The sequence below is a fragment of the Lupinus angustifolius genome, chromosome LG09, assembly GCF_001865875.1.
Source record: "Lupinus angustifolius cultivar Tanjil chromosome LG09, LupAngTanjil_v1.0, whole genome shotgun sequence".
Lineage (NCBI taxonomy): Eukaryota > Viridiplantae > Streptophyta > Magnoliopsida > Fabales > Fabaceae > Lupinus > Lupinus angustifolius.
In genome coordinates, this window is record NC_032017.1 from 18,809,008 (window position 1) to 18,828,049 (window position 19,042).

The window sequence follows — 19,042 nt, forward strand, 5'->3', positions numbered from 1 at the left end:
ACACACAGAGCCAGTTACATGCATTACTATACTTTTATTTCTAGCAGACATCACCAATTATGGCATGGAAAAAGTAAATCCACTTAGTTATGCTTTTGATCATCATCAAAAAGCTGCATATATGAAGTAATACCCCATTCTTCTTCCAACTTATCTTTCAGCTGATCAAGTTCTTTCTCAGGAAGAGAAACTGTTATCATTCTTCTCTTACTTTCATCTTCATTATCTTCCTGTGATGTTGGAAGAACCAAAACAACCCCTTTATCACCAACACCATGGAAAGCACAATTAGCCACAATTGGTTTCTGTCCATTCAACTTCACACCATAAATGTTAGCTTGTTCCAAATCTACAAATGTCAAGTTTGCTCCATACACTACAAAATCTTCCTTCCACCCATTTTCTTCCTCTAACTTTTCCATCAAATGATAATTCCCAACAATCTTTTTCTCACCAATTAGCCTCACCAAATCTTGTATATCAGATTTCTCAACTTCCACATTTGCTTCAACTATGCTTAACACCAAACTATTATTACTAGGGAACTCATTTTCTCTACGACCATTGCCATGTGTACAAATTGTTACAACCTTTGTCTCTGAACCTTGTCTTATATTAGCTATATATTTCCACAACAAAGCTGAAAGAACTTCAAAACATGAAACCTTGTTGTTTTCATTGCTTGTAGCTTTTACCAAATGTTCAAGTTGTTTGGAAGTAACATAAAAAGATTGAGTAACAACTTTAGTGTCACTAGTAGCTAGCCATTGTTCCTCTATGACTGTGACCTTTTTCATATATATGGTATAGTTACTTGAAGGTGAAGGTTTTATGGAGTTTGGCACGTGCAGAGATTTTGGTGGCACGTGACCAGACAGTGCTTTACTCCACATGATGATGAAGTTGAAAGCTGAAAAAGCATCTCCAAGGATATGAGACCAGCTGAGTCCAACACACAACCCTCCACATTTGAACCAAGTGAACTGGATGCAAAATATTATAGCAGCAGATAAATTTATAAAACAATGTTCATTAAAGAACACTATATGCATTGTATATAAGTATTTGGTGTTACTTAAGAGTAACCCATAGCTTATGAGTAAAGTATAAAGAGGTGTTGGTCTAGTAGTATAAGGTCACGCTAGATTCTTAGAAAAATCAAATTCGATTTATGTGAGCGATATTTGTTGGGATGGACAATCACACATCCGAAAAGATTAATTCCTTATCCATAGGATGATGAGATACAGTATAAAAAAATATAAAAAATGCTTTTGTTGTTGCTTTTATTAGATCATGTTGTTTTTATCAGATACTATAGGCATCATATATAGATCATGTTGTTTTTATTTCTCAATTTGGAAAGATCATTTCTGATTATATCTCTACTATTATTATTCTACAATTACTCTATTTTATTTGTCTGCACAGATCATTTTCTTAAGTACATGGTATTTATTCTTAACCATTTTCCCCCTCCCAAAATTTGATCGATCTATATTTGTAACTCTAATTTTGTACATAAATTTGGACTAACTTTTCTTTTCTACATAAAAGACTAGAGAGAGAAAAATAAAGACAAATATTACGTACATTGTTGTATTTTATTGAAAGAAGCATACAATTAAGAGCATTGTACTTTGACAAGTTCCATATACTTTTTTCGGGTGAAGTTGATACATTTATTTTAAAACTTATGAAACTTCTATCTAAATATATTAACATTTAATCTTTCAAATTCTTTAAATATATCTTTAATTTGACCTACTATAATATGTGATGATACAATAAGATCTTATACTACTAGATAAAAAGTTTGTTGGTTATAATTAATATAATAAGAAGAGGAATTCACTTACTTTAAACTTATCCCTTAATTATAGGGAAATCCAACGGTTTAAATTAGTGAGTAAATCTAAACCACTAGATATCCATAAAATTGATAGCTATGATAAAAAATAAGTTAAAAACTCACTCTTAAATTAACTGGATCTCACTCATAATAATATATAAACATATAGAACTGATCCAATAATTAAATATGTAGTAAACTCTAGCATATTAGAATAGTTGGTCCAAGTCATTAATTATAACCTTGGTTTGGTATAAGTATGAACAACATGTGCATGAGAGAGATAAACATACCTTGACAAAAACCAAGGGAGAGAAACCAAGATCAGGACCAAGCACATGATCATGTACAACACCTTCAACACCAAACCCATTTTGTCTTAACCATTCTTTAAGGGTCATATCAAAGTGAGACTCAACAATCCTTACACCAGCATCATTGCACTTAATGAAAGGTCTCCCACTCTCAGATCTCCTTATCCTACCTGAAATCTTTGTATATAGGTCAAGAAGTGGGAACATAGGTTTCTTCAACTCATGAGCTGACAAGAAACCTTGTGCTGCTTCAGAGGTAAAGAAATAAATGGCTTTGATGTAATGCAGCTTCATCATCATGTCGGTGCAGCTCAAGTGACATGTGTCATTTTCTTCGTCTCGCGGTGTTGCTGGTACCACTGTTGAGATTCTAGAGCTTAAGGGTTGGTTTTGTTCTTCCATGTTGGGTAATGAATTTATAGTTGTGTAAGATTGTGTATGTAATATGCATAGGTATGTATAATATATATATATACATTGTTTGGGAAGGGAAGGTTGAATATTAACCGGTATAATAAGGACCACACAACCATGACTTAATGCTACTAACTATACTAGTATCATATATTCATATACAACCATTCATTGATATAGGCATGAATATAGAATTGATCTTAGACATTATGATATGAATTGGATGGAAGTTTTTTTGTGTGATTGGTGTAGACCAAATCTTGAACAAAGTAGGTTTGGGATTGATAGAATTTGGAAACAAGTTTATTCAGAATGGTTTCTCTACGGGTAAGCTCATTCGATAATAATCTGATGTCTCAAACTATGTCCATAACCAATGAAAAATATCATGTCAATTAAATATTTATTATTTTTTAAGTTTTTGCTGTAATATTATTGATCTGTAAAATAATTTGGAATAACAAATTTTTGTCATAATTAGGATTTAGACTTTGGACCAATACATTTTGTTAACTCCAAAATGTCTTAAACGACAATCACATCCCCTAATAACCTTGCTATTGTATTTTTATTAGTCATAAAATTTGTATATTTGACCTTGAGTCCTTACTTAAAAAATAATTAAACAAGAAGATTTATTTATTGATGGATATATCCATATATCTATCTATATTTATTTGTTAATAAAAACTTTGAGTATGACAAGAAACCATAAGAGAATTAATCATTTGGGACATTGATGCTAAGTATTATAAAAGTCTTCTTCTTTTTATGATCGATCATACTAACTACTACCGTTTGCACTGCCAATTTTATTTATTAAAGAATCAAGATATTACCAATCATTGTTAAAACCGTACCGGTTATCAAACCGGTCAAGATACTGGTATAGTGGTACAGTGGTTCAACTAGTGGTTCAGTAATTAAACCGCATGCCGGTTAAACCGGACATACCTACTTATATTTATATATATATAAACCTATAACAAAAAAAATTCAAATAGGTAGATACTCAAATTTATAATTAATATTTATAATTCATATTTATAATCTACTCAAAATTCACATAAATAAACAACTTTAAGTCTTTAACAAATTCAAAGTCTAAATTAAAAAACATATATCAATCCAAAAGTATCACTTAACAACCACAAAATATAAATAAATAACATAACTTCACAACTCATTCTACAAAACAAATAAATTTAGAGTTTTAACATTTAACATCAATGAGTCAAAATTATCTGATATGAATATTATACTTTTCTACCAAATCCTATCTTCAGACAGTACTCCAAGATTACACAAATGTCACTGCGATTACACACGAATGTTAGGAACCAAAATGTGTAATCTAAGTATGCTTTGGAAGCATGTGCCTTGAAGTGTTGAAGAAGAGTTGGAAAGATGGGTCTCCTTGTAATGAGTTTGTTTTTAAGTTTTTAAAAAAAAAATATATATGTGTATAAACTGACCGGTTTAGTAAAATACCGCCCGATTCACCGGTTTTGACCGGTTTTTGACCAGTTTTGATACTTGACCAGTTCAACATCTGTACCGTATCGATTAGGGGACCGGTTCACCAGTTTTCCAGTTGAACCGACCGGTACGGTATGGTTTTAATAACTATGCCAACTACCATCGACCATCCAGCTATACATATTTTTTCTTCACAGAATAGAAACTATTTTTAAAGAGAACTTGTCTTGTTCTAAAGTCACGTCAAGCCTTATCAATAATAAATACTAGTACTGAATAATAAAAAGGTTAGTAAGATCAAATAAATTATTGTAGAGAACTACGTTTGTTAGAATGGGTAATCACAAACCTTAATTCTTTATGTAAAATAGTGTGAGGATAGTATCAAAAAAATAAATTATTGTAGGACTTTGAACTTTTGAAGCTATAGTCTAAAGTCTAAACACTTACGGGTCTAAAATTTCAATAAATTAATTTCTACATTTTCTGAATGTTTAGCCATTGATCAACGTGGTTAATTTTGTTTTTTGTGTTATGATTTTAGTCTTGTAATTTTCTATTTTAGCCCCTAATTTTATAATGGAATATATTAATAACAGAAATGTTTGATTCTTAGTTAATATGTAAACTGACACCATTTAAATGAAATAAATAGATTTTAGAAGGGAAAAAAATACTACAATACAAAATATGTAAAAACATGAAAATGATCGTTTAAAATATAAAAATAGTAAATAAGTTTGTGATTGGACAAATAATGCTACAATTATATTTCAACCAAAATATTAAACTATCTATGAACTTGTATACCAAAAAAGTGTTACATAAAATCATTAAATACATATACTCAACTAAAAATAACAGCTAACGAATATATATGCTCAAATTTGACATTTAGGAACTAAATAAAAATTAGTTAATTTATATGGAGTACAATAAAAAAATATAAAATTAAATAAATAACGAGGTAAGATTAAAAGCTTATGCATCCTTAAAATTGGCTTCAATCCACTCTTCTATTTATGTGTTGAGTTTTAAACAGAAGAAAATGTAATGATAAGACTTTAAAACCATGAAATACTTATGTGAGATAGGGGACTCCTTCTATTTTTACAAAACAAAAGTTATGGTTATTATATCATTGTGACTGGTTATTGTATTATGATTGGTCTTAATGTCTTATTGTGCAATGAATGAATTCTGTATCCTTTTTCTTGATCATGTGGTCATATAAACGAGAGATAGACAAAGGTTGTAAAAGAAAATTCACGAAATTTTTGACTGAACCCATAATAAAATATGTGTCTATATCTCTTCTGTATATTACATGATCACATGACAAGAAAAGAGTACGTGAAAGCATCTATTCCCGTGCATCATCCACTTCTTAAGGGAAGAGAATGTAAGTTTTTATAACTATGAGTTATGTGCTTTGCTCATACAAGAAAATTTAGGAGTTAGTAGACATAAAGGAAGTGTGTCTGGCTAGATATACTGCAATTTGTAATAATGCAATGTGCACAAGAATTGAAGTGGATGAAACTATCTTAGAGGTTAATGGAATATAGAATGTTCTGGTTGTTCATATTGGGGATGGCATATATTGTCGGTGCACATAAATGAAGAACTCTTGTAGATTTTGTTGTGATCATTTTTCATTTTTGATACATGTTCTAAAATAAGGTATCTTATTTGTAGTTTATGGATATTTATGGCAGATGTTAAATAAAGTGTTTATTTTGTTAGAATATCATTTATTTGCAATTGGGAGATGGAGAAAGCAACTATTGGTTGGCAAAAAAGCAAGAAGAGTGTATAGTAACATAGACATGGAAAAAGCAACTAAATGCATTAGTAAATTTACTGTGTATTTTGAGGTAACATACTTGGAAGTCAATAGTTTAGACTTTAGACTGAAAATTGGCACTTGACAGTAATCTTCAAACATTCCTATAATCTTGTCAGGATGATTAGTGTATAGAACATTTAACAATACAACACAGCTAAGTCCTTGCCAGTTATCCATGCATGAATTCTTATTTGGCCTTGCAGTTTTCTCACAGGTTGGACACTATTTCACTTTGTAACATCATGAGGTGCCCATTGTGAAATTCATAATACTGCCAGCAGGCATCATACATTTTCCGCATTGTTTTCTGCACCAGCAGCGGCTTCATTGAATGCAGCAGCCAAGTACTCGGCAAGGCTTGGTTCAGAATTGGACTTGACAGAAGCAGCAGTTGGTCCTTCCTGTTCTGTACTTGCTGACTTTGACGTTGATGTCCATGATTTTGAATTGACAGGGAAAGCATATGGCGCTTTCCATATTACAGGTTTCAAAAGCTTCCATGGGTCTTCGACCATAGATCTCTTGTAAAACCGATCTTGACCATAGGCTCTGTCTTCATTGGACGAATGACCCTGTGAACTTCGCCCTCGTCCACTACCCCGTCCTGAAACAGGGTTTCTGTTCTGCCAGAAGCCCCTGCCTCTACCTGGACTAGGATTAGGACTATTCCTGTATCCTGGAGAAGGATTTGGACTGTGGTTTGGATGGTGAACTATGCCCTGTGGAGAGTTATAAAATGGACTACCTGGTTGTTCAAATCTAGGATTTGAGCTATAGTGAGCAGGGCCTCTAGGTCCATTCCAAACCGGAGCATTATAGTGAGCAGGGCCTCTAGGTCCATTCCAAACTGGGTTTCCATAGGGTTCTGGCGATGCTTGAGTGGGAGAGGGAGTCAGCTGTAGATTTATTGATTCTGTTATTTCAAAGAATGTGAATTGTCAGACGAAAAGGTTAAAGTAGAAGGTGATCGAAGTACATGAGAGAAACTCCACACAGTTTATACAAAAGATCACAAGCTCATAATAAAATACAAAAACAAGAAAACAATTACCAACAAGAGAAATTACAAAGAGTCAGCTGGTTCACAATGCAAGAGTAGTTACTTAAAATCATTTCAAATTAAAGGATACCAACTTTATGCGAACAGTAATAATGGGATACATGTAACAGTACCTGGATGTGGTGATGAAAATCGTGCCGTAGGAGCACCACCAAAACTTGGAGGAGGGAAATAATCCGGTGCGACTTGGACACCTGCATTGTTCCTTTTATTAGAAGAGAATGCATTCATTGGATCTGTATAAAAGTCGAATCTTGGAGCAGCCCGTGAAGGTATAGTTGAAGGAGCTTCAATCAGGGGGTTGGAGAGAAGACCAGGCACCCCAGAACCTTCAGAACCACCAGAAACTTGAGCTAGATCAGCTTGCTGGCGCATTTCTTTCAGCCTTTTCTTTCTTTGTTCTGAATCCTCCATGTAAGTTGTGATCAATCAAAAACGTAATTCCAGCCTCAACTGAAAATATGGATAACAATCATCACAAGTTTACAAACAGAAAACTTTAAACAGTGCTTCTACTCTAGACAGCAAAAAACAAAAGCAAACAAACAATGTCTGATGGCTGATGTTCATTTTCAATTGTTTAATTCAACAAAGAAACTGATGAAAAACAGATAATTTTGGCTAGGTAGCTATATAACACGGATACTTTAAAATGGTTATCGTACTAGTATATGATATGTATCTTATTGGATACGTCCATAAGTCCAAAACTTTTAAGATGCTTTTCATCTATATACTATGTTGCATGTGGGTACAATGAAAAGAGCTGCCAGCCCACACCCGGTGTGAATCGGACACAGGTTTTCAATGGGTACGCATATGCGGTTCGTACCCATCAACAAAATAAAATAAAAAACAAACCAGGTACGGTGTGCGCAAACTCGACGCGTCATTTTGTGGTATATCTTTTGATGTTTTCAGGTTTTGTGTGCACCAAACTCACACATACTCGTGTTGGTGCAACATAGACTACATATCTTTCAATTATTTTATGGTTTGTTTCCCATATCAATATATTCTTATCGTGTCCATGTTCTTCTTCATTCTTCCTAGCTAAGTAGTAATCTTCTTCTAAAGTTGTAGTTTTTTACTCCACATACCATTACTTATTTCAGAAATCAAACTTGAACAAAGTATCAAACACTGAAACAAAGCCCCAAACCAAATTCTGATGTATTTGATAGAAAAAGAAAACGAAATAAAAAATTTCGATTTTACGAGCCCTAAATATGAAGGTCCTAAATCGTAAATAATAAGAGAGAGTAATAACAGTATGTTTAACAAAGGGAAAATGAAGGAAAGGAGAGAGAAGGGTTACCGGCGGCGTTTAAATGACAGAGATGAGAATGGAGGTTGACGGTGGTGCACGCTGCAGAGAGATACAGAAACGGGTCGGGCTGTGTATCTGTGCACCACTTTCATTCACAATTTCACATCCTAATTTTATAATTTAAAAATCTATCCATATTATCCATACTTATTGATTTGTATTACTTTAGTTGGAGAGTCAATGATGAATAATATATCAATGATAATTTGATGAAAAATCAACCATAGTTATGTATGAATAGTAAATGATTCGCTGAACTAGAAAAACGCTTAGACTATATGATTTTAACTTTACATATTTCCTCTCAAAATGTATCACACTCTTCTTCTTATATTTCTCTATGCCTACACCACCTCATTGTCCTAACTGGTGTAAAAAAGGATATTAGAAAATTGATATAGAACTATATGAAATTGTTATAGTTATATAAAAAATTAATTTCATATTGACCCCATGAGTTTATTTGTGGTCTCAAATCAATCTTGTAATTTTATTATTTTAAATAAGTCCATAGACTTTAAACATTAAACAAACAAATATTTTATATCAATTGCTTACTAATAAAGTTAACAATATTGACATGAAAATTTTAGTAATATAAGAGTATTAAATTTTTAGGATGACCAAAAGGTAAGAGGTTTAAATTATAAGAGTGATAATCATGTAACACAAAGAACTTTATTTATAATATTTATATTTAAAAGTCAATATAATTAAATATAAATATTAATGATATAGTGAGAATCTAAAACACTTTTATATTGTTGATACATATATTTTTTCTCAAATAAAAATAGCTTACCTAGTCTAAAGAATAGTTTTCCCTTAAAAATAACAAAACTGCAGATTGTAAGGTGTTTGTCCTAGTTTTCCCTCACTAGAGCTAGGCCCAACAAGCATATTCAAAGGTGGTTGGTTTCTTTTAACATTGCAATTTTTTTCATTTGATATATTTAATAACCATCAAACCTTACTCTAATCAATCCTATGGATTAAAATGATATATTTAGGTTGATAGATCTCTAAATTATTTCCAGCTACTTCCAATTCCATAAGTTAAATTAAGATAAATTACATTAATATTATTAAATTTTAGTGAAAAAATACAAATTACTCATCCTTTATATACTTAAACAAACCACATACGATGATGTAAGTGTAATTTACAGTGTTGTGAAACCCGAGCCGGACTTCAAACCGGCAGAGGTCCCGTATTAGGTTTAACTGGTTTAAACGGTTAAATCGTCCGGTCTGACAGGGTGATTTCGTACATAATTAATAATTTTTATTTATAAATATATCGTTATGTAAAACTTTATATAATTAATAATTATGTATAATTATATTGAAATAATACATTTTTATCTTTTTTTGGACCGTAGTAAAACAAAATATTAGAACATTGTCCCATTTTTTTTTAAGTGAGCCGTCCAGTTTACTTCTCGGGTTTAACATGGTCGGACCGGGTTTTTTCCGGTTCAAAGCGATCAAACTCTCATTCAGTTAAGATGACAAACTAGAGCCGTTTTCAAGTCCGGTCAGCGGTCAGACCGGTCGGACAGTCCGGTCCGGTTCGAACAACACTGGTAATTTATGCTTAAATTAACTTTATGTTCTCTCCATTATCATATGCTTAGAAAGGGACCAACTAGAAGTTAATCAAGTTGCCTAAGGCATCACCAAATCTCTTGAAAGGACTAATGAGAAGTTAATCAAATTGTATAAGATATCATTAAATTTTTTAACACTTATTGAGAAGAACTATCATACTAATTCTTTTACCTAAGAGGTGAGAGGATAACTTCAATAAGATAAAAAAAAATGTTTGACGAGGGAAATGGTTAATAGCAATTAGTATGTATAAGTGATTCTTGATTTAGTTTAGTTTTTATAATCTGATAACTGAATAGCACCTGGATCCTTTCCAAGCTTCCCAAGTGAAATCAGTGAATAGGTGAGCTTCTTAGTCAAAATGCACGGTCGTCCTCGTAAACCGTTGAAGCAAGAAGACACGTCAGCTTTATCAATCAAAACCCAAAACCTTCGTTCACTTCAATCTCTCTTCCTCACCAATCATCACAACCGCATGTTAGTTCTCTCTTTTCTCGAGTTTCGGAAACTTCCAAAACCTTAATTCTATCGCGGACCCAGATTTAAAACCTTGTGTCTTATTATTATTTAATGGGCCCAATTTGGATTTTGCAGATACACAAAGGAAGCATTAGATGTGAACGCCAAGTTAGTTGAGAACAATCCAGAATGGCACACTGCTTGGAATTACAGAAAGCTCGCAGTTCAACATTTCCTCTCTACTCCCGATTCCAATCCTGATTATGTCAAATCTATTCTCGATGAAGAACTCAGAGTGGTAATTTTTCAATTAGGTTTCAATTAATTCAAACAGAAATTGTTAATTCGTCTTTTTTGTCAATTTTAGATTGTTAGGTCTTTTTTCTTTTTAATTGGAGAGATTTGCCTCAATTAATTGAAGTTTAATGTGACTTCTGATACCGAGAGTTTTAGACAAAAAAATAGATATATTTTTATTGAAGATTGCAGATGAATATTTGCTTTTATTTCTATGTTTTTGCTAAGAGTTTGGAAGGAAGTGCATAATGTGGAATTGTAGTTATATAATTTTGAAGTGGTGTTTTTAGGTGGAGAATGCATTGAGGAAGAATTTTAAGTCATATGGTGCGTGGCATCATCGGAAATGGGTACTAAGCAAGGGGCATTCATCCATAGACAAAGAGTTGCGCCTTCTGGATGCTTTTCAGAAGGCTGATCCTCGAAATTTTCATGCTTGGAATTACCGAAGGTTGGAAATCATGTTCCTTTTTTGTATCTATTTTCTTTTGTAAGTTTTTAATCCAACTATGCAATTTGAATGATTTTTTGGGTATATTGGTTGCTGCCCCTTTTGGGTCTTATGTTATTTCTTTCAGGTTTGTTACTGCACTGATGAAAAGATCGGATGAGGATGAGTTGAAATATACAGAGGAAGTGATAGGGGCTAACTTTAGCAATTACTCTGCGTGGCACAATCGTAGGTATGATTATGACTATCCAAAAGTTTTATCATTCAAAAGGGACATTTTCAAGTTTTTCTGGCTTTGTCTTTATACGCTAATTAAATTACTTGACAATTTTTTTTTCCAGAACTTAACATTCCATAAACTGCTTTCCATTTGTGCCAGTGTGCGTTTGGAAAAGGATGAAATTACAACTATTCTCACATGTTACTATGTTAGTACAAAGAAGTTTGGTTTGTCTGTCATGGTTGGTGTATTTTAAAGGAGTTCTCTAGGAACAAACTTTGCTATCCATCCACCTTACATTTTTAGATGCTTTTTATGTGAGCCTTAGATGTGTACTTCTGGTGCCTATGATTGACTAATTATCACCAGGATGAGTGGTTTAATTGCATGCCTATGTCCATCTTTGTAGAACAGAAGTCAAAAGGATTTCAACATCTTAGAATTTGTGAAGAAGATAATAGCTTTTTCCATACACAATATACAGCTATTGTTAAGATTGTGTTTTATTGGTTAAAATGTGATTCTTGATTAACTCGTTTCACTAATACACAATCTTATCGAGAATTTTTCAGTATCCTGTTGTCTAATTTGCTGAAAAGAAAGGCTGAAGCATATTTCCCTGAAGAGGATGTTTTGAAAGAGGAGTACGAGCTTGTCCACAATGCTATTTTTACTGATCCAGATGATCAGAGTGGCTGGTTTTATCATCTTTGGCTTATTGATCAAACAGTGAAAATTGATGCTCCTCTACTCGTTTCATCTTGGCCTTCCCATGGATCTTCTCTAACTCTACAGGGAAACAAGTGCCTTCATGGTTCTGGTTTATCTGTGCTAAATTGTACACTTTCAGACATAGGAAAGTTTCCGGTCATTCTTTATTTTAGTCAAGCTGTTGAAGGCATCAACTCATCCACAGTAACTGTTAAATCTGAAGTTTTAACTGGTGATCTGGTTTGGAAACCACTTTCAACAAATAACTCAAATACTGCTCAAGTTTGGGTCACATATCTAAATATTGGAGATATGGAGCCCCAGTTGTCGGAAACTTATTCACTAGAGATCAGCCTTGGTCATTCTAAGGGTATTGTATCTTCAAGTGGATATCATTATGGCCATCCTACCCAAATTGCCTTTAAACTGGGAATACAGGCTGCCAATGAAGAACCTGCTAAAGGACAGGGTGAAAAAATAACTTCATGGAATGATAATGATTTCCAAAAAATTGAGCATTATCAGGATTCAGAGTCCATTTTTTCTACTGATGAACTAACTAGTGAGAATGACCACAATCGAACAACTTCCATTTGGTGTGCAGAAGCCATTGTTAAAGAAATAACCGAATTTCGAGAGTTATTGTCTGAGTCTGACTGGTAAGATTATCTCGTTAAATGGATGATTTTGTGGTTTGTAATGCCACTGTGCTAGTTATTTTCCTTCCTCCCCCAACTTTGTTTCTAAATATCATGCCATATTGCATTTTCTAGTAAACTTGGAAAGCTTACACTTGCTAGACTGCTGACTGCTCTTGATTCATTGCCATCTACATATGCCAAAAAAATGGTCCATGCCGGTGAAGTTATTGAACTTTATGATGATCTGATTAAGTTGGATCCAACACATTCTCTATACTACAAGGACAAGCGTAGTCTGACATTACTTCATCAGGTAATATACTTTTCTCCATATTACATGTCTAAAGTGATATTACTTCATTTGGCCATTTACTCTTTTTTCAGTATTACAGGTCTGCATAAGCATGGTTCCCTATCTTCTTTATGTTGTTAGTAATGATGTCAGATGTGAATTGCAATATATATTAAGTACAACTGGCAGCAATAGTAACATGACCTTTCATTTTATGTAGTCACTGGTATTCTCAAGTCCTGTTTAGGAAATGAACATGTTTATTTTGGCTGTTTTATAAAAACAGAAAACATGACTAGAAATGTGTTTGATCAGGTTTAACAGACAAGATTTCTTGGAAACACGTGATATTTTCTAGATTTCTATGAAGTTTCTGAAAAGAACTAAATGTATGCTTAGCTTCTCAGATTGCACTACTTTGTTATTTTATTCAGGATATTTTTTCATGTCCGTTGTGTTGTTGTAAGTCAGCTGGTGTTTTCTTTAAAATTGTGCTTATTTTTTAAGCTTCAGGGCAACCAGCCTTATGTATTCTTATATTTGCAACTAGCTCTCTCATTGCAAAGCTTTATGTTTATACCATAAATTAATTTTCTTTTCATGTTTCATTGATTCTTCAGATAACTTCAACTAGGGAAACTTTACTACCATACTTCCACTACTATAAGGATGCAACAGAGTCAATTGCTGGGCATGTTTGTCTACGATTACAAAATCTATCATTATCACGGATTGGATGCTTTGAGAATTTGTTGTGGGTGCAAACGCTAGATCTTAGCCACAACGAACTTCGATCAATTGAAGGTATAATTTTTATGTAACAATTTTCTCTGTAACTTCCTTGCAAAGTTGTCCTACCTTTGCTCTTCCTATTTTTGTTTTAACTTTAGCAAACTGCCATTCTTCTCCTTAGTGATATTGTTTTCTCAGGCAATATCTATTTGCCTACCTATAAAACGGTAATCTAGGTTTTGTATTGAATATTAACTTTGGTAACTGTTGATGGAGAGAGAGGATCATGGCGAAGACAAGAAAGAAGTGTGTGACTGGTGGTTGAGTCAGTGAAATACACTGTCTGTAGGCTGTAGTATATATTTTTGTTCCTAAGAAATATGACCATGCAAGGCGGTACAAATACTACAACAATAAATGTACATAAAAGGAAATAAATCATGAATAAACATATACCTCTACAAAATTGAACACAATACCAGTAGGGTTTCAATTTTACTAAGAAGATGAACCTTGGAAGTTATTTAGTTGTTTCTACTCTCTACTGCATAGATGTCAAATGCATTAGGTTTTATGCTTTGCTATTCCCTTTTTGAAGCTGTAATTTTTTATTTATTTGATGCTGTATCAGAAGTGCATAGAAAAATACCTCATAAATACTGAATCTTTTGACAGGATTGGAGGCCATGCAACTACTATCTTGTTTAAATTTGAGTCACAATGAATTTGGTAGCTTTACTGCTCTAGCACCTCTTAGACTGCTTACATCACTGAAAGTATTGAATATCTCATACAACAAGTTAGGCTCGCACTCTATTGACACAAGAAGATACCTATGCTCTTCTCCTTTGTCTCATACTGAAAATTTTGCATGGGACCGTTTTGAAATCCTTGCCGGCAGCTTCAATGCCACAAAATTTTGGGAAGCTTTCTTGATATTTGATAGTTTGAATCTGTCAGAGTTAGACATACAAGGAAATGAAGTTGCCGATGATAACTTCAGATTATTTCTTGTCAAAGTTTTGCCTACACTGAAGTGGCTGGATGGTGGAGAATTATCTTGACCGTCATGGTTTTTATGGGTGAAGTTTTACTTTGTGCTGTATTGTGATGTATGGCACTTTTATCAAAGATTATTCATGCATTGGGTATGCTTGTCCTTGATTAAGTGCTATTTCCTTTTCTCATAAGGTGCTTGTAAAATTAAAAAGGTAAGAGTAGGCAACTTCTTAGCACTATACAAATACCAATCTACATCATTAACGATTGATGCCTTAATAAGCAAATGTACTGATGCTTAAGCACAATCCTTTCGATATTCCTTAATCTTCTTGAATATACCAATATAAACTTTTTATGGGGTTCACATATTATGTGTTGTTTAATCAATTTCTACTTCTCTTCTCGGCCTGATATCTTAAGCGTATTTTGTACATTTGCATCCTCCAAAATCTTGTGTGATGGTGGCTTCAAAGCTAAGTACAAAAAGTGATGGGGTAAATACAGGACTATTTCACTGGTTAACTGCTCAATATTTGCTATAGGCCTTCATCTATACTATATATCTATGATATAGATCACTATATATCCATACCTATCTATACTATATACAAAACCAAAACATGAAATAATTTCCTTCATGGGGTAATTTTTATTTCCTATATTGCCCTTAACATTATTTAATTTTTACAAAAAAACTATATAAACCTAAGCAACTACCACCAATACATTAATTAACCACATATCCCACCTTAAATTAAACATTATCATAAACGAAACAAAATATAATATAAAGTACACCAAACACAAAAAAAATTTAATTCAAAAAATGAAATATATAAAAATTGAATATGTAGTATCGCACAATATTCGCCGGCAGGCACGAAGTGCCTGTACACACTAGTACTATATAAAGGCAAAATATGGTGAACTACTATTATAATGTAATTTCACTTTCTTGTTTTGCCCTTAATGTTATTTTATTTTTACAAAAAAGTCATATAATCCTTAGTAACTACCACCAATATATTAACTATATCTCTCATATTAAATAAACATTATTATATAATAAAGGCAAAATAATATAAGAACTTTGAACATAAAAAATATATTTCAATTCTTCGTCAAAAAATTGAATAGTACCCTATAATATGGACCAACAGATATGAAATCACTATCCACATAGGTCAATTATATAAATTAAGATAATGTAATTGCTGCTTTCCAATCTTGCTGGGCTGTTCCGTGAACCATGCATTCTTTTCCCCTTAAAAGTCACGGACAAGTAGTAACCTTTGCATGACTTGAAAATCCAGCATGCTCTTATATTCAAGGATTCATAATTTTGTGACCATCCGTCATACACTTTATCAACTGGTTATCTATTTCAAAACTTTTGGTGAGCCTTAAAATCGTGATGATAAATCAGTACGCAGCTACTAATACCCGGTTTGAATAAAGGCTACACGAATTTGAAAGGGAAGCCAAGCTTTATCCATGGGCTGAACCTGAACGACATTAGAGTTTGGGACAGAGAACACAAATGCACTCAAAACCGTTTGAGATTTAACCATAGATAGTGATTACGTTTTCAAGTATTTTTAAGTTCTATTGGAAAACCGGAGGCAGCTATGTCATAAATGATAAAACACACGATCTCAAATATTTCATAGCTACAGATAAAATAGCTTGAGGTCGAATTCATTTTTAAACTTCTGATTCGATACAAGCAGCACCTGTTAGCAACTCCTTTTAAGTTACTAAAATTGATTTCTTTTATTGCCCTTCTGAAGTGGGTTAGCATTAGCAAGATGCAACCACTATACAGTTGCAAACAACCATAGGGTTCCATCAACAAGAGTATATGACCACCAAGGCCGGGTTACTTGTTAATTAACATTGCCATATAAATGCAACAATTTTGGACTCTTCATGTCCTGGATTAGGAGGACCCTCTCATGCTAATTTACCTCTCGTGTGAAAGAGAGATAGTCACCAAAATCATAAATAAAATTCCATACATCATGCAAGGATCCAGAGACAATTTGGGTTTTTTTGCATATCTATATATCTCTCTTTCACATGACTATGAGGAAAAAATGATGAGAGGATCCTTGTCCACTATTTCCCACACATTTTAAAGGTGTCTGCTGGAGACTTCAGCAGCTTCTTTAGCGTGTCAACTATGCTAGTAAAAGATGGGCGTTCAGCAGGGTCACTGCAAAATAAAGAAAAATAGCAAGCATCAGATACAAACTAATTATCTACTGAATATAAGGCAAAACCGGAGAATAAGGCATAGCTAGTACTTACTCAGCCCAACAAGATTCCATGAGTGTGGCCAATGTTGGGGAAATGTTTGGAGGCATTTCAAGCCTCCTATTCTGGAAAGCAACAGCTCCAACCACCTAAGCATAATATACACATGAACATTAATTCAAAGAATTTAGCTGCAAAGTTCGGGGTTCCATTTTGTCAAGCAGTTATTTGATATATATATATATATAATGTATGCAAGTTCACATTTACACTTCTCTCCAATGCATCATATATGCCCTTTTCAAATTAACAATTAATTGACAATGATCCTTTTACTGTATAGACAAAGGTACATTGACCTTGAGCATTAGCAACTCAGACTTTGAATACTCAAGTAAGTTTTACCTGGGCAGGGCTAAGTCCACTCCAGGGTTGTTGCAGGGTCACGAGTTCCCACAGGATGACTCCAAAACTGTAAACATCGGACTTCTCGTTTGAGCGTTCTCCGCGAAGAAACTCTGGAGCCATCCATTCAGGCTGAAAACAAAATTAAGAGAGTTACACACTTATCGAAGGTGGGGCGTGGTGAGTTGAAAGTTCAACATGCAAAGTTATTAATAGAATGACCACTTCAATGAAAGGAATTTGCCTTAGCATCTACACCAGACATGCAGAAACTACTAAGCCAGATTATATAAACAAGAATACAATTTTGCTTCGGTTAAAGCACACCTGAAAAAACACATTCTTCCCACTCAATGAGTCATACATATAAAACGATCATTTCGCCCACAATTTGTCATCTATAAAAAACTTGGATTAATTCATTGATCTTAACACCACCTTTTAAGGGAAAGGTTAAATTGAAGTAACAGCACACTTATTCACATGAATCAAGGTACACTCATGTGCAATTCCAACTTGAAGGTCCTATTCAAATAAATTTCTCTTCTCAAAGAAGCAGTAGGGCCTCTCATGAACTAATTGGAAGAGAACTTCAACACCAAAAAGTTGATAACATCATTTTAGAGCATACTATTAGAGTGCGAGAGACTTACAGTTCCAGCAAATGATTTTGATGATAAGAAAGTGTTCGCCTTAAATCTGGATAATCCAAAATCACAGACCTGAGCATGAAATGAAAGAGAAATCATACATAAGCAAAACGAATTTAAAAATTTCAAAGAGAAAGTTGGGTGCTCAATCAGTTTGACTATACCTTCACAGTCCAGTTTTTGTCTACTAGAAGGTTTGGGGATTTGAGATCCCAGTGGACAATTGGAGGCTTCAGACAGTGGAGATAGTTGATCCCCTTAGCCTACAATCAGAAAAATCGTTAACAAATATAGTACCTAAGAGTTAGATATTAAAATGACAAAATAACAATATATAGTACAAACCACGTCTAAAATCATCCGCAATCTTCTCCTTGCATCCATAACTTCACCAGATGCTGGCCTGTGTATCAGGCGATATAAGCTACCCCTATCGTAAATTACCAGGAAACAACAAGTCAGACACTCAAAAACCTTTAAGCAAGAAAATTTAACAATACTATTAACTACAGAAGTTGGACATCCATCTTACCTAGGCAAATACTCAGTCACTATAGATAGATGGGGACGTTTTGTAACTGCACCCATAAAAAGCACCACATTTGGGTGGCGAACACGCTTCATAATGGAAACCTAAAGCAAAGAAGAGAGAAATTTATCATAGATAAAATGAGGAAATACAAAACATTCGACATACAGTACCACATACTCCTAATGACTATAATAGGTGATTAGTTACTTTGTATGCATTTCAATAACATGCTGGGCAGACAATCAAAACAATTCAGATAAACAATTTCAATAAATAGGCTCCCTAGTATATTTGTTTAATCCAGTTTAGGAAGACTAACCTCTCTCAGAAACTCCTTCAACTGATCATCATGGAAATTCTGAACTGTTAAAACCTTGACAGCAACATCCTGTCATTTAAAAATATAACTGATAAGTTCACCACAATGTGTGTGTGTGTGTGTGTGTGTGTGTGGGTGTGGGTGTATTGGAGATGCGATGTGATTT

General features: G+C 33.5%; 4 protein-coding genes across 4 annotated transcripts in view; 1 reads left to right on the forward strand and 3 right to left on the reverse strand.

Moving 5' to 3' along the window:
* Positions 70 to 6,085, reverse strand: LOC109356320 (protein ECERIFERUM 1-like). The gene is made up of 3 exons (XM_019599646.1): positions 5,924 to 6,085; positions 2,146 to 2,715; positions 70 to 983 (listed from the first exon to the last, which is right to left on the reverse strand). Exons 1-3 carry the CDS (start codon positions 6,083 to 6,085, stop codon positions 84 to 86), a joined length of 1,632 nt encoding a protein of 543 aa, XP_019455191.1. The 3' UTR covers positions 70 to 83.
* LOC109357552 lies at positions 5,953 to 8,395 on the reverse strand. Its single transcript, XM_019601563.1, has 3 exons — positions 8,287 to 8,395; positions 7,082 to 7,421; positions 5,953 to 6,821 (listed from the first exon to the last, which is right to left on the reverse strand). The coding sequence occupies exons 2-3, from the start codon at positions 7,380 to 7,382 to the stop codon at positions 6,193 to 6,195; spliced, it is 930 nt and encodes a 309-aa protein (XP_019457108.1). The 5' UTR covers positions 7,383 to 7,421; positions 8,287 to 8,395; the 3' UTR covers positions 5,953 to 6,192.
* LOC109356936 (geranylgeranyl transferase type-2 subunit alpha 1-like) lies at positions 10,197 to 15,117 on the forward strand. The gene is made up of 8 exons (XM_019600582.1): positions 10,197 to 10,386; positions 10,504 to 10,666; positions 10,956 to 11,116; positions 11,244 to 11,348; positions 11,909 to 12,706; positions 12,821 to 13,001; positions 13,601 to 13,784; positions 14,388 to 15,117. The coding sequence occupies exons 1-8, from the start codon at positions 10,271 to 10,273 to the stop codon at positions 14,774 to 14,776; spliced, it is 2,097 nt and encodes a 698-aa protein (XP_019456127.1). The 5' UTR covers positions 10,197 to 10,270; the 3' UTR covers positions 14,777 to 15,117.
* The window catches only part of LOC109356935 (serine/threonine-protein kinase CTR1), a 7,371-nt gene continuing 5,090 nt past the window's right edge, over positions 16,762 to 19,042 (reverse strand). The window contains exons 9-16 of the mRNA XM_019600581.1: positions 18,877 to 18,945; positions 18,558 to 18,658; positions 18,371 to 18,455; positions 18,190 to 18,288; positions 18,029 to 18,097; positions 17,376 to 17,507; positions 17,025 to 17,119; positions 16,762 to 16,929 (exon numbers count right to left, since the gene is read on the reverse strand). Coding sequence (XP_019456126.1) covers positions 16,833 to 16,929; positions 17,025 to 17,119; positions 17,376 to 17,507; positions 18,029 to 18,097; positions 18,190 to 18,288; positions 18,371 to 18,455; positions 18,558 to 18,658; positions 18,877 to 18,945 — 747 coding nt within the window. The 3' untranslated portion in view covers positions 16,762 to 16,832. The remainder of the gene's footprint in view (positions 16,930 to 17,024; positions 17,120 to 17,375; positions 17,508 to 18,028; positions 18,098 to 18,189; positions 18,289 to 18,370; positions 18,456 to 18,557; positions 18,659 to 18,876; positions 18,946 to 19,042) is intronic.

What these genes read in the sequence shown, in the direction of transcription:
- LOC109357552 (XM_019601563.1), bottom strand. Translation starts at nt 7,382, where the DNA reads ATGGAGGATTCAGAACAAAGAAAGAAAAGGCTGAAAGAAATGCGCCAG. An exon ending in ATTTTCATCACCACATCCAG is followed by an intron (nt 6,822 to 7,081) that starts GTACTGTTACAT and finishes TTGAAATAACAG; the next exon opens with AATCAATAAATCTACAGCTG.
- LOC109356320 (XM_019599646.1), bottom strand. Translation starts at nt 6,085, where the DNA reads ATGGATAACTGGCAAGGACTTAGCTGTGTTGTATTGTTAAATGTTCTA. An exon ending in ATGTTACCTCAAAATACACA is followed by an intron (nt 2,716 to 5,923) that starts GTAAATTTACTA and finishes ATACTAGTATAG; the next exon opens with TTAGTAGCATTAAGTCATGG. An exon ending in CTCCCTTGGTTTTTGTCAAG is followed by an intron (nt 984 to 2,145) that starts GTATGTTTATCT and finishes TTTTGCATCCAG; the next exon opens with TTCACTTGGTTCAAATGTGG.
- LOC109356936 (XM_019600582.1), top strand. Translation starts at nt 10,271, where the DNA reads ATGCACGGTCGTCCTCGTAAACCGTTGAAGCAAGAAGACACGTCAGCT. An exon ending in GTCTGACATTACTTCATCAG is followed by an intron (nt 13,002 to 13,600) that starts GTAATATACTTT and finishes TTGATTCTTCAG; the next exon opens with ATAACTTCAACTAGGGAAAC. An exon ending in CGAACTTCGATCAATTGAAG is followed by an intron (nt 13,785 to 14,387) that starts GTATAATTTTTA and finishes ATCTTTTGACAG; the next exon opens with GATTGGAGGCCATGCAACTA.